Consider the following 15,760-nt stretch of genomic DNA (forward strand, 5'->3'; position numbering starts at 1 on the left):
ATACAGGATGTCCACAGCTCAATATTCTGACAGATGGTCATCCAGACTCTGCCTTAACATCTTCATCGATCATCTTCCAAGGAAATGTGTCCCACTGTCAAGCAAACCCTTTTATTTGGGCAATTATAATGTAACCATAGTTCAAAATGAAAAGCAATAAAAACAAAGAAGGATGCAACACAAATCCAGTAAGAGAATCAAAACTTGAGTATGTTACATCACAACATTGTTTATTATGTGACTTTTTACAATACAAACAAAATACAGAAATGCAGTATATGAAGACAGCTAAATGCAAAATGGTGACGTTTCCCAAGAGGCCATGATTCTCATTTTTAGAAGACAAACTGCACATAGGTAGAAACAGATTGGTATTTTAACACCACATTTCCCCCTAGAAATGACCTATAAATGCATTTTCCTGCTACTTACCATAAAATGTAAAAAGGGAGTTAAAGGAAAGATTTTATTCACTGGTTCCTATCATATGAAAGAAACTACATTCTATTTAGCAGGGCCAATATATGGAAAATATCTAAGTTATATGTTGTTATAAAAATGAAGCAGTAAACTCCTCTGACTAAAGTAGTTACTAAATGAGAATAGCATATATTTAAAGAATCCAAAAAAAAAAAAAAAAAAAAAAGGATTGTTATAAAAAGCATTTAGGTGCCCCATAAGCCTATACGTTTGTCTTTCCATGTGTACTTTTAAACAATGGAAGTGTCAAAAATAGGGTCAACTGTGTTAGACTAAATTACATTATTATATATGCTGCACTGAATGGAATTTTTTTAATAATAGAAGCATAGTTCATATTATATTATGGCAATGTATCCTTATGGAAAACCTTCCCAAGTCCTTTTATACTGAAATATCCTGTAAACAAATCAAACCACCAGAACATGATTATACGACAATAAAATGTTATTTTGCATTAAAATGACTTGGTATTTCTTTTTTTAAAAAAAGGGTACTTGAGAGTAGTTTTCCCCCCTCTAAGTATACAATACCCTAAACAATTCAAGGCATCTCAAGTGCCATCAATATTAACAAAAAAATTTGTCATGCTGTTAAATCCACAGATATGGATACAACTGGTGCAAGATTGGTCAAACAGATCCAACACACACTGATGTCCAGACTGGAATATTGGCAACTTAAACATAACTGGTGGTCAGTAAATATATTTAAAATATCTTCCCTTTCTTTTTGTTCTTTTCCAAAGTTCTGTAAAAGATAAAAAAATGAAAATACAATTCAAATATATTTATATGTGAGAGTTTCATTTTCTTGTTTGGTTTGGACACCACATCATACGGTAATCTATCATAGGAGATTATCGCACACCTCTTTTTGCCCGATCTGGGCACAGGCTAGGCAGAGGCTTAAATGGGTGAAAACAGATCTTATCGCAAACCTCTGTGCCCAACTCGGCCGCATCACAATCCTGATCCGGACTCCTGGTGTACTTTACAAAGAATGATACTTTCCTGTTCTTCAAAAAGTATGCCAAGAATCTGGATTGAGTATGTGATGTGGCTGAGTTGGGCACAGAGGTGGGTGATAAAATCTGTTTTCACCGGACTAAGACCATGCCCAGCCTATGCCCGGATCAGATGAAAAGAGGCATGTGATAATCTCCATACTCTTCATTTTAATATTCCAAACTTGGAGAGATGCTGCCCAGGTGACTCAGGACAAATTGAAACTGTGGAACATGTGCTTTTCCAGTGTCTCTTTTATATGGATTTATGTTCTGATCTCATCATCCTTCCAATTTTTCAGTGAACAATCTCTTAGGCCTGTTACAGACTGCCAAAATAAAGCTGCTTCGGGTCTCTTTGGAGGTATGCTGTTTAAATGATGCATTCATCCTAAGAATCCGGAAGCTGCACCAAAGCTGCACTCCAGTGCTTAGGAATGGAGTGTGGCTTTGGCACGACCTCTGGACTCTTAGGACCCATGCATCATTTAAACAGCATACCTCCAAAAAGACTCGAAGCAGCTTTATAACAGGCCTTACTTTTCTGCTGCTTTCAGATACTGATTCTGCTGTAACATATAAGGTGACTAAATTCTGTGCAGCAGCAATTAAAATACAAAGAATTATGATAGCACTAGAGAACAGATACCATAGAAAGGTATTCTTACTAACTGCTATATGTCTATTTGAAACTTTTAATATTCTACATATTGTAAATGCTAACTTCTTTTATTGGTCTATGGCTGTAAATAAATCTCCTCCTATTCATTTAGATTATCAACCATATGAGCTACAGGTGGATAAACCTCAAGCTCAGGGCCACATGCAGGAGCCCCACTTTTGCAGCCTTCTGCCCCCTCTGACTTCTCTGAAACACCTTTTTTCAAAAAAAGAAAAAAGAAAAAGAAAAAGAAAAAGAAAGAAAGAAAGAGGAACTGAACAGATAGCCTGTTTGAGCCCGTTTGGGACTGGCTTGGAGGTGTGGTGTTTAGATGCGCCACACCCTCAAGTGGGATAAAAGCTGTACCAGCAATTAGATGCCAGCCAGCTTCTAAGAAAGTGCACACATGTGAAAAAGGATAAAAAGGCAAAGCTAAGAAAATAGTGACTATGCTAGCAGTCATGTAATAACTTTTAACTTCAATGTGATAACTCTGCCTGATTTTAACCCAGAAAAGCTGACAACCCTACACAAATGTTTTATTCAAATTCTTCGGAGCCTGATTCCTCTTGGCACTCCCTCGAACGGAAGTGTCAAAGAGCTGCCACATCTGCCATTTTCCTGCCCAGGCATTCAAAAATGTCGGAAGTGGCACAACGGTATAAACAGTAGAGGGTGTCAGTGCCCCTTTAATGTGCTTTTGGGACAGATTAAGCTCTCGCATCTCACTCTTACTTAGAGAAAAGAATGGCTCTTTTTTTCTGATAAAAGTACAGTATTTACATTGACACTTGGATAAGCTGATAGAGGTTTTTTGGGTCAATTTGTTTTACTAAAATTTCTATACTTATATATGAGTATATATAGGACTTTTTGGCCTGTTACAGACTGCCAAAATAAAGCTGCTTCGGGTCTCTTTGGAGGTATGCTGTTTAAATGATGCATGCATCCTAAGAATCCGGAAGCTGCACCAAAAGCTGCACTCCAGTGCATAGGAATGGAGTGTGGCTTTGGTGCGACCTCCGGACTCTTAGAACCCATGCATGATTTAAGCAGCATACCTCCAAAGAGACCCGAAGCAGCTTTATTTTGGCAGTCTGTAACAGGCCTTTTTCTCTTTTTTCTGTCCTTTTTTACCCCTTGCTATTCTATATATTGTTATGGTTTTATCTTATAACTTTGAAAACGTAAAATAATAATAATTATTATATTAAAAACTTCAAAAACTATCAGCAACAAATACAATCAAGACATCTAATTACCTCGATGAATTCTGTTGCTCCAAAATACGTTGCTGAGCTTCCCAGTTTGCCTTTTCATCCTCAAATTGGCGGCGTTTTTCCTCCAATTCTTTGTGCTGTGCCTCCAGGTTCTTCTTCATTTGCTCATGACGTCGCTGGAGCTAACAAGTAAGAATGTAAAACAGGGTAAGTTACTTATGTGCTCACTTGAGGATGCACCATATTACCAATAACTGATTTTTTTTTTCATAACTGCAATCCCCAAATCCCTTCAGCACTGTAGTATTTATGTACTACAAGGAAAATCTATTTGCCCTTGCTTCTCACAAAGCTTGGAGCTCCCTCCCCCCCGGAGGTTGGGATGGGGGCGAAACAGACATCCCTGATAGGGTGGATTAGAGCCACCAGAATGAAGGCTAGATTGAGGCCGCAGCAAATAGACAGCTGAAGGTGCCAGTCTGTTCCGGCCCTAAGTTCCACTGACTTCAATGGAAATTAAGACAAGCAGTGATTAACTTCTAACACTGATTTTCACCAGAATGAACTGCATCTAATTTTATCTGGATTCAGTGAGTGGCAACTGGCTTTCTTGGGGCTGGGAGGATGGATGGCAACTATAACTGACAGCAAGCCCATGTGTAGGCAAAGCCAGCATCCAGAATAGTGGAGCCAATGATAGTTCAAGATGATACAAGTAAAGTAAGTTCTCACAGCAAACAAAAGCACTGCTCTGAATTGAATTTGTGTTTGCTGTACACAAAACACAAACTGAAGTTAGAAAACCATGATTTTAAAGAAATCATGTTCTTCGTAACACTTAACAATAGGTTAGTAAAGTATAAAGGACTCACTGGACATTATTATCATCACTCCAGAGCTGCTCTGGCAACAATAACATATTTAAGGGTTTGTTTTAAAAAAAAAACCCTGGGTTGGCAATGATACAAATTGGCAAAAAAGAAAGGGCTCTCAGGACATGTGTGTTTCTTTTTCCACTGGTAGCTATAGCAATGTCACCTCCTTCTTATGTGTCATAACTACGTGGTTTACTCCAGACTTAAAATATTCAAGATTCCTATGCACTAGGACTATCATGGAGAAAAGTCTGCCTGTTTCCTCCAATTTCATCCTTTAGGAAGCCAATTAGAGGAAAAAGAAAAAGGAAAAAACCAGGTGAATTCTGGCAGTGGTTCTCCAGCATATTTTGTAAGTTTAAGTGTACATGGGAATGAAACCCTGAAGAATGGTATATAGCAGTATTTCTCAAACTCAGCCACAGCCACAGTTAACCCAGAAGATCTTTGGTTGTCCCCTGCCAATAGCCTTTTAGATGGACTGATGCCAATAGAAGAATTCCATATGTGCGTTATAGAGGCATGTATGGGAGGAGGAAGTCCCTAGAGAACAAAGCTGCTATATGCAAGGCTAGAGAAGAGCAAATTGAACAGCTAAATATGAAGAAGGAAGATAAAGAATAGGGAAAAAGAAAGTGAACTCTCTGCAACTGCTGAAGCTTAATAAAAACTGTAAATAGCTATGTGGCAGCCTGGATTTATTATGTCAGCAGACAACAGCATGGTGCATCTTCCATGGGCAGGGTTAGGAAAGGCAGCAGAAGTGTAAGAGTAACCAAAATAAAATAAATAAGACCTGATGAACTGCAAGTGAAAGAAAGGAGAAGCATGCAGGGTTGCTACAGTACTATGGAGTCTGTATGAGTATGTCTGCATGGGAGAAGGAGGTGGAGGGGGGAGAACATGCTTGAATTATATACAAGTGATCAGAAGACAGAAGTTGGGAACAGAGGAATGAAACAGAAAGTCCTCCCTACTTCGTGCCTATGGAGTAGTACATTCTGACTGTACTGGAGAGTCATGGTACTCCAGAGTCGGCATGTATACTCAAATAAGTTTTAATTATGATATATGCAGCTAGAAATAATTTTTATATTTATTAAAATAAAAACTTTTTGGAAGTGAATAATATGTAAATGACAACACTGAGTGAGAAACATCTCATTCTAAATAAAATTTTAGCTCACTAACATTTATATAGATTTACAGTCCAAAGAACTGCAGAACATTTATAGTTCCAAACATCTCAGGGTCATGTGTATGCATGTGATTCTCAAACAGCAACCTCCAAAGCCTCAGGGAAAATTCTTTTTGAAACAGAGGCGTTTCAAAAACTATTTGTAACATGGCAATGGAGAGAGAAGAGTCAATTTAAAAATGTCAAAGTATTTATGAATGCTTGTGCATGCCTTGGTAGACTCAACCTCCATGAAATGTTCTTATATACAAAAGTATGTGCTGGATATCTCTTATTTTTACAATGTAAAGCTGAAGCTTAAGTGCAAGGTCCTGTTTAAGACCTTCCACAGCTTAACAATGGTTATAACCCAGCATACTATCCACTAACTGTTGTTACTGTAAAAATGTTATATGGGTGTCAACTTACAATGTTTTTTTCAAAACAAAACAACAATAAATTAGGCAAATCCTACATTCTTTGCATTTCTTTGGAATCTCAGAGGATCACTATTTGGCATAAAAAATCATGCTTCCCCTAAAGAGATGCTGGCCACCTTTTGTTGTTGTATGCCTCCAAGTAGTTTCCAACTTATGATGACTTTATCACAGGGTTTTCTTGGCAAGATTTGTTCAGAAGGGGTTTGCCCTTGGCTTCTTCTGAGAGTGACAGTGTGTGACTTGCCTAAGGTCACCCTTACCTTATTCCCTCTTTTTGGCCATCATAATTTTTATAGTAATTTAAGCCTTACAAATCCATCCAGCCTAAGTCATATCAGTGTAAAGTCAAAATCAATTTTGCCCTATAGTTAAAATCATGGCTTTAAAATCCACAATATTGGTATTATGCATAGCTGTGGTTACTAGGCAAATAGGAGATTTATTATTCATACAAATGAACTAATTTCATTTCACTTGCAATACACATATAACAAGTTAACTATTGAGCCACATTCCCAGAGGACTAAACAAATCATACAGTATAAATATTTATATTTACAATATCTGCTTTATTTGTATCAAGAGTGGAAATCATGAGGACTTGCAAATGCTGCTGAACTGCAAAGACCAAATCCAGCATAACCCAACAGTGCTGCATGTTACAACCCAACAACATCTGGGAAGAAACAAGATTCCTTCCTCAACCTCATCTTGATGATGGCATGCAGTATGTGTACCTCAGCTTCAGAATCCTTCAGTTTTTGAACTTTTTCTTTGACTTTCATTTCAAAGACTTGCTCCATTTCCATCTCCATTTTTTTCATTTTTGCCACATGCTCTCGCCTTTCTTCTTCCATCTGTGCCAGAGGACTCCTGCCATAAACCAAAGATGGTTGATTTTTCTGTTTTCTTTTACAAATATATGACTGATAGCATATCGTTAGACACACAACAAAAGGAAGCAAGCAACATTCTGACAGTGATGTAATCTGTAAATAAATAGGTGTCTAACAAACAGTTCAAATGCTTCTTCATCACATTTTTCTTTTATACATCCACAAAAGAAGATGAAACCAAGGGTAGGGTGGGTGGGCTCTTTTCCACCTACGATGGCACAATTTCCAGAAAAAAAGGCACATTGTGAAGGAGGGAAAACACCAGACTGAGGCAGTGAGCTTTTAATACCACAGATCTGTCTAGTGCAGATTTGACAGATATTCCTGACAAGAATGCAGCATGACCTAAGCCATGAAAGAAGTTATACAGAATATTTTCTTTCGGCATGAGTGGCTTGGGGTTGATTTCTGCTACTACAATTTTGTTACTATATTAAATCACATATTTTAAGTGATATCTATGCTGCATTCTTTGTGGCACTGAAGCATCTGGCACTTATTGACTGAATAGGTGTGATAGCTTGGAATGGTTCATGGCTGGTGAGACAAAGGGAGGATGGAATATTTCAATTTGGCCAGGAGGCTATTTAGTTGGACAGACACAGCTCAGTGCAAAGGTGCATAAAAAGAAGGATACAAAGTAGGCTTTTTTGGCCAAATCTAAGAATAAGGTGCCTGAAAGAAAGTTACTTGGATTGTGCAAAACCGGAAAGAAAGAATAGAGAAGAAATAGGAGGTGACAATAGGAACAAGTTACTATTTCACTGATCTGAGCCAACCAGCCAATTATTTGACTGCAGGTTTGTAACATGACGATTTACTTCACAAAGTGCTTCCAAAGTTTTCAACACTGTTCTTGTAAACCTAGAGCCATTCCAATAACTTTAACTGTACGGTTAAAAAGACAGAGCTGTGGTATTTAACTGATATATTATATTCAGTCACAAATGTTTCATTATTTTTCTAACTAATACATCCATATCACACACGGCTGAAACACCAAAATATACTCTAGATTACAATCTGAACATGCTATGATCTAATCACAACTAAATTATTATTCAACAAGGAAAAAACAGGGGATGTGTCCAATAACACAAGTGCATTTATCACCAGTTGCCTGGACATTCATGCAACACAAAACATGAAAAAATATAAATAAGTAGCAGCCAACCAAATCAGATCTAATCTTCAATCTATCATATTACTGTTACTGACATTTCTTAACTATTTTTCTTTTAATTGCAATTGTTTAGAACCACAGACCAGTATGATCCCAATTAACTCTTCTCAAAAGGGCCTAGACACATGGGGAAGAATTTTTATTCTGTCACAAATATCATAAGCAGTGACTAGAAGATACCTGTCACATTTGTTTCAACCAGATGAGACAGCACTACTAGTTGCAATTAAAGAAATCTGTAGGGACAAACTTCTGAATGACGAAGAACAATTCTTAAACGGCCAAGAGAAAAACTATTCCACTGAGAAAGACCTTAAGTAATGTTCTTCACTTGTCAGCATGGATCACTGTACAAAGAACACTTTCAAAGAAGGTGGAAAGAAGCAGCACATGAGTTCAACGTTGTTAGAGAAGACGGAAATAAGGTAAACTGAATTTAAAGTTTATAAAAGAACAATATTGGGAAGTGAAACAGGAGGAACAGGTAAGGAAGTAAGGAAGAACACTGAAGCAAATGATCATCTTATGAAAACAGCCTATGAGAGTTTGTAAGCCCAAGATTCTGCTGTAACATTAGTAACATACAACCCAAGATGGTTTGAAAGATTGTGTGGTGTTAGCTAATGATAAAAAGGCAACATTATATTGAAACTAACAAATAAAATTCGCTCTCCTGCAAAAATTGTGTACACATGGGGAAAACAAGCAATCTGTACTGGAGTGTTATTTAGAATAAACTCACGATATTCTTTTGAAAGAAAGAAAGAGTCAGGGACTATTGTCAAAATACTTGTTACAGTCTCTATAACCTACCCAATATTTTAATAATTTAAATCAGGTTTGTATGTGTAGGACTGTAACCAATTAAATGCTATTTTGAAAAAAGAAAGCACACAAAGCAAATCTATGTAGTGCACTTTCTGTCAACTCAAAAACACGGGCAAACTTCACTGCTAATATTTCTTACAACAAGGCTTTCTTATTACAGGGAAATAGAACCATAACAAAACCTAATACTTTAAAAAAATATTTTTGGAATGTTTACTAAAGCTAGTGATGTTAAAAAAAAAAAAAGGGGGGGGGGAACCTATTTGAATGTTAAGTTCCAGAGTGAAGTTTTATTCTATTGGTCTAAAATGCTGCAGGAGACAGTTGCAAACGAACAACTCCCTTTCATGCATAAATCTCCCAGACCTAGATAATCCAGTTTGTGTCCAGATAAGAGGAGGCTGTCTACCTGTAACTGTGGTTCTTTGAGTGAGTGATCATCTATCTGTGCATTCACAAATATGGGTCATTCTGTGCCTGTGTGGAGATCCTTGGAAGCTAGAGCATGTTTTGGCAATAACAGTAGCCCCATACACACACAGACATAAGCTGTGTGTTCTCACCAAAACCCAGTTTCAGGCCTGGAATAAAGGGACAGTATGCAGGTTGTGTGAGTGCACAGATGAACAAAGAACTACAGTTACCTGTTCCTCTTCTTGATAGTCTCAGTGACTCACACTTAAAGGAGAATAGCTAGTCTGCTAGAATCAACAGATACAAAAACTGTATCAGATTGAAAAAGAACATCCAGTCTATAATGAGAAAGGAAGATGGCTATGACCGTGTAGCTGCATGGCAGAGTTTCAGGACAGGAATCCATCTGAGATATGCTAACAAAGTAGCAGTTGCTCATGTCACATGAACTTTTACTCTTCTCAGAAAGGGAGTAGAAAAGGTAGATAGTATTTACCACCTGGTGGGAGAGTCATTGAGATGAGATAACCTTTCCCTGACTAGGTGTGACATAGGTAACAAACAGATGAGGAGTCTTCCAGAACTGTTTTGTCTGAGTGACATAGAACAGGGGTGTCCTTTTGACATCTAGGGTATGAAGGGTTTGCTCCAGGTCAAAAGATGGCATTTGCTTGAAGGTTGGAAGAACCAGGGGATGGATGAGATAGAAAATGGATACCATCTTAGTGAGGAAGGAGATGGCCATGGAGAGGACCATCATGCCCTATGAAAGCTAAAGTGTGTGTGTGTGGAGGGGAGGAGCGTATACCCTTACCACTGCTAATTCACTGTCTCTATAAGCAGAGGTGATGGAGACAAGGCAGGCAGGCAGTTTTCGAGGAAAGAAAATGAAGATCAGAGGATGTCATGGGTTCGAAGGGTCATGCATAAGCTTGTAAATGACTAATGAGGGGCTCCATGCAGGCAGCAGTCCTTGATTAAGTGGATGATGGTATATGTGCACCAACCAAGAGGAGGCAACTTACAGCTTAGAATGAGCACAGATGGCCACAAAATAGACCCTCAAGGAATAGTGCAAGATATAGCTATTGCGGACCTACTGTGGTGTCAAGAAGATGTATATGTCTGCGATTCCCAGCTGATTTTGATGCATTCTATGCCTTCTGTGCTTGTTGTCCTTGGGGTCAAGTCCAGTGCCTTCTGGTGGTGGCTGAGCGCAGAGCTCTGAAAGTGAGATTTGCCCAGAATCTTCCCTTCCAAGTAGGAGCAAACAATCTGGACCTCATCCAAAGAATGAATATCCATCTCCCTAGCAATTATATCCAGAACAGGGCTAGAGAAGTGAGGTACATACACTGGAGACATTAGGATCTGAGATGAACATAGCTGTGGCTCCTGGGTGGGAAATGAAAGTTCTGATGTGACTGAGTAGGTGGCTGGTCCTTATCCTTTTATTGTCTTCTTCATTGGCTCCACAGATTTCCTTTCTGCAATTGCTTCCTTAGAAATCCCCAGGAGTGAGAGGAACATCTCTAGGTTTCTGCACCCTGAGAATAGGTTAGAGGCTTTTGGGCTGTTGAGGATGAGGGTGCTGACATTTCTCCCAAGGAAGCCTGAACAACAGCCAGAAGGTTCTGTCTCAATGAGTGATGTGACTGGTGCGCCACACCCAAAGAAAAGTGGGAGCAGACAGCTGCTGAAACAGTATGAAGTAGTTTATTGCAAGATGTATGATCGGAAGCTCTATTGCGCCTTGCTTGCTGAATATGGGCACAAGTCAACAGTGTGGTCCGTGCCAAGGCAGATGAGACAAAAAGAAAATGGCTTTCAGTGGGAATGCACAGCTTATATCCATGCAAGTGAGGGGGTGGAGTTACTGCCAAAACACACCTCTACAAGCTTCTGAGGATCTCTGTGCAGGTGCTGAATACCCATATGTGTAAGTCACAAAGCCCATGATGAAGGAGATTCAAATGTAGATGGTCAAGGACGTATCACATTTAGATAAAATATTAGATGAAAGGCAATATCAACAGCAGGAAGTAACTACTTCCTCCTGGTGTTGGTGAGGACGGAAGCAAGCTGACACATATAGCAGGTTGACTATCCTTGCTGGAACACAGCACCTAATAGAATGAAACATGACCTCTGCAAGCCATTTATATGATATCTACATCTCTCTCTTAATTACTAATTCTATAGTTTGAGAATTCCAGTGTTTTCAAATGCTCTGATAACCACCTACAACTTTAAAAGCAAGAAACGAAGCCGTTTAAATGCTTCAGGAACATTTCACACACAATTTACCTGTTAAATACTGACAAGTTGTGAGTAGACGTCCACTCTCTACTCGCTTTGTGCATAAAAATGCTCCCACTTTTTGTCACTAAAAATATTTAATGTTATGTTAAGAAAGTTTTAGAATAAAAACCATTAAAGCAAAATAAATGCAAGAGCTGAAAATAAAAGTTTTTTTAAAATTACACTTAACATTAAATGTCTTATTTGTTTTAAGCCTTTTGTCTTAAGTCTTGAAAAAGTTAAATGACCACTTACATGCCTTCAACTGTGTCAAATCTAAAAAACAAAAAATACAGATGCTTAGCATGCTTAAATCAAACCACAAAAATAAAAGTCAATAATTGAAAAAGCAGATTCATGATGGATTTGAAGCTACTTTGCTTTATTTGCTCCTTGTAAGCAAAATTTCCACTGTAAAGTGACAGATTGTTAATTAAAGCTAGTTAAATTTTGCTTTTCAATATTTGTTAGTGAAGTGTTGTACACAATTAGTGAAGCCTTCATGTGCAAAGCTTTTTGAGAACATTTACCTGTACCGGTATGCCAGAAGTAATACATGTTCTCTGAGTAAGAATTTAAATATTTTAGTGACATTTGTTTGATTTCTCAAAAGAAACACCAAATCACAACTGTCCCTAGGCCTATGCTACTAGTGCATTTCTTCAAAATGAAATAAGTGATGCTGCAGAAATTCCATTTAATTGGCCAGCAGAGGTCTCAGAAGGGTTTTATGAAAAATATTCACTACAATTAAGACCGTAAAATGGTAACTATTAGCTCCCCCCCCTTTACAAATGATTTATTAAAGTATTCAAACTGCTTCAAATTTAATTTTTTCAACAAATTCCATTTGGTACGCACATACAAAAGTGAATAGGCCCTAGCAGCAGCTTCATGTTTTGTCCAAAGCTATACATGGGAGGACTGGTGCAGGAAACTGCCACTGCTTGCATACAATGCAGGTAAGATACAGTATTTCACTGTTCTTGTACAAAACAAGATGTGTGTGGAAGAAAAGTGTGTCTAGTTAAGAGGTGCTGCAACTGTAATTCCAAAATTGCTGCATTTACCCAACAGTGAACAAAGAAAAATTCATGCTTTGTAACTTGTATCCCACTGAAGCTCATGAGCGCAGATGGGCTTACAATACATCTAATGAGGTACTTCTTGTTCTTTAAATTTAAACAGTAGACATACAATTGGAAAAACAAAACAAAACACCATTCTATGTAATTATGAAAAAGCATTATGTATTATGAAAAAAAATCTGCTGTTAAAGAAGACAACTGATTTCCTACAGTATGTACCAAAAGACATTCTCCAATATCTTAAAATAACATACACATGAAGTGTGCCAGCATGATTGTCATTCCTTTTTTAAAAAAGGCTCCATCCCTAGTGGCCCCAAGCCATCTGATGGTTTGGCAATGCTGAGACAATGACACCTTGAGAATACTATCCAATTTTCTTGACAGAGATGCTAAAAAGTATTGGGGAAAAATCTTAAATGAAGGAATACCTCTATAGCAGATATGTCTTAACTCAGTAATTCCCAAACTGTAGTCATCCAGGTGTTTTGGAGTTTAGTTCCCAGGAACCCCACTTAACTTGGACAACAGTCAAGAATTCTGGAAACTGACGTCCAAAACAGCTGGAGGACCAAAGTGTGGGAACCACTGGTCTAATAGAATGTTAACACTGAATTGCTAAGTTCAGGATACTAACTGGCTTGCCTTGTTACAAACAGAGGCAAAGCAATGATTATATTACTAAGAAAACTTTTTTAAAATCTAAAACTTTTAAAAACATTTTAAAATCTAGTAATGCTTTGTTATTCCTAAAAAAATCAATGATGCTAAAAATACTCAGAACAAGAGCAAAACCAAACTCCGTAGATGTAAAAGGTTGAGTCTTGATTTCTGCAAGAAACCGTGTGTTAAAGGATGGCTGAATTTAGTAAAAGCTTTCAGCACTTCAAGACTGAAAAAGAGTATATGCCATAGTTAGTTAAATCAAGCCTATTTTCATAATTAAAATATACTATCTAAAAGATGACTTGCACATCAGAAGCTAGTGGGACAGTGTGAAATGGTACATCCACCATGTCAGAACAAAACAGAGAACATTCTGTTTGTATTATTAACAGTGAGGTTTCCTTTTGTAAAGGGAAAAAAACTCTAAGTTGCATCATAACTTAAATGACCATTAAGTTATAAGAAACTGTTTTTGGTTTTCAATATATGAATATTACACTGAGCATGTGCTATGAACAGTAAAAAGTACTTGCAGTCTTTTCTAATCAACATCACCAACTTTGTTCTGTATCGCTGTGCTTCCACTTTTTGCCAAAAAACAACAAAACAAAATCCACTACTACCTGGAAAGCAAATTCACTGTCATTTTCAAGAATACTTGCTTTTATAATTTAAAAAAATATTCACCCTACTTTTTCCTCCAAAAGAGGAGCTCCTCAAAGTACTCCTCAAAGTACTAAAAGCATAATCATTAATACAGCTGGCCCTCCTTATCCACAGATTTTTATTAATGGATTCAAGCATCCACGCATTGAAAATAGTTTAAAACTATATACATTTCAATAATCAAATCTTGATTTTGCCATTTTATATAAGAGACACCATTTTACTATGGCATTGTATTTAATGGGACTTGAGCATCCATGGATTTTGGTATCCACAGAGGGTCCTGGAACCAAACCCTAGCAGATACGAAGGGCCCACTGTACACATTAACAAGCTAAGAATAGTAGCAAAAAAGATTGTGTATCCACCAAAACAATAAAGAAAGTTATAAAGTAATAGGATCCAGTTCTTTTTTGAACAAAAGGTCTTCATTTGCCAGAGGAACACAGCTAAAAGAGGAAGACAACTTAACTCCCTGGCCAAGACATACAGGGTACTGTCACCTAGGGGGAAAAACCGGCCTTCAATACAATGCTACCAAAGCATGCCTCTGGAGTGGGACACAGAAGCTCATCTTAAAGAACCCGAGACCTTCATTCCTATGGGAGGAAAAAAAATTCTGCATGAGCCAGATCCCAAGCCATTCAGATCTTTCAAGATAATAAGCAATACCCAGAACTGAGTCTGAGACTAAGTGGAAAACAGTGCAGCTGATACAATAAAGAGATCAACATACTGGTAGTTTCAGAAGTTTGCCCTAATCACTTTTAAAGTCTAAGAGGATTTCAGATCCATCCCCATATTAAGAGAGTTGCAACTGCTGAATAAAAACCAAACACATGTAGAGCCATGGCCAGTTTGACTCTATCTGGATCAATGAAGTTGGTGTACTAGCTAGACATAGCAAAATCAATCCTGATTATTTCCCAAACTATTTTATGAGTTCAATTCCACCATGAACAGGCTGGCATTAGGAACCCTACCGTCCAATGTTACAACCAACTATAACTCTGATGCGTTCAAATCTAATTTAATGTTAGTAGAGTCTACCACTCAGAACTTCCAGAACATCTCCACATTATGAAGATTAAAGAGACAAAGCTAAGTGTCACCAGCAACATAGGAATACCCATTCCCTCCCCTCAGGTGATAACCGCCTGGTAGTATTGCACAGATGTTGAAAAAGATAGTGGACAATATTCAAACACTGTGGAACTCCAGAAATTAAAGGCCATGATATCAAACACAAATCCATTAGCATCATGTCTTACATGAAAATTTCCCTTTTAAAAACCTGTTCCTCTTACATAGTTTTTAGAAATAGTTTTGCAAGACAAAATATATAAATGCCTAAGTTTAAACATTTTATTCATTATTCTAAAAGAAAATATTCCACAATCTATTTCCCTAATTTTTCCAGGAAAAGGGGGGTTCAAAAATGTGAGGATCTTTCTCTCTTAATTTTATGGCTTACCCCCCTCCGATCCTTCACATCTCTATGTCCCATTCCCAGCAAGTTAGTCCAGGAAAATGAATCTCCCCATTTGTCCAGCTCCCAGAGAAGGTAATGTAGTAAAAGACTACGATTACTTCTATTCAAAAACTGGGTCTAAAGTGAAACTGAAATGACCCCCAGTAATCAGAATTATCCATGAATTCTTACACACATATGAAAGTCTGGACTGATCCTTGCCCACATTCTTAGGTTGCTTTTTAACAGCTCTCCCTCCTTTGCAGAGGTTAGCAATCCACAAGTCTAAATCTTGCCAGGCAGAAAACTATCCTTAACAAAGCAATATACTGTACATTAATTATGCTGAACAGAAAATATGTGGAATTAGTAAATGAAAAGCAGTAAT

The 15,760-nt window shown here is 37.7% G+C and overlaps 1 protein-coding gene across 2 annotated transcripts in view; it reads right to left on the bottom strand.

The window, feature by feature from the left end:
- Window positions 1-209: 209 nt before the first annotated feature.
- LOC149309518 (septin-7) overlaps window positions 210-15,760 on the bottom strand; it is a 54,743-nt gene continuing 39,192 nt past the window's right edge. Inside the window, exons 10-13 of one of the 2 annotated variants that reach the window (XM_089532599.1) lie at window positions 11,737-11,757; window positions 6,597-6,732; window positions 3,410-3,549; window positions 210-1,230 (exon numbers count right to left, since the gene is read on the bottom strand). In XM_089532599.1, the coding sequence (XP_089388725.1) occupies window positions 1,191-1,230; window positions 3,410-3,549; window positions 6,597-6,732; window positions 11,737-11,757 (337 nt within the window). In that variant the 3' untranslated portion in view covers window positions 210-1,190. The remainder of the gene's footprint in view (window positions 1,231-3,409; window positions 3,550-6,596; window positions 6,733-11,736; window positions 11,758-15,760) is intronic. The other variant, XM_089532600.1, reaches the window with a different exon arrangement.

Source organism: Sceloporus occidentalis, unplaced genomic scaffold (genome assembly GCF_023333645.1).
Source record: "Sceloporus occidentalis isolate IW3139 unplaced genomic scaffold, rSceOcc1.0.p SCAF_7, whole genome shotgun sequence".
Lineage (NCBI taxonomy): Eukaryota > Metazoa > Chordata > Lepidosauria > Squamata > Phrynosomatidae > Sceloporus > Sceloporus occidentalis.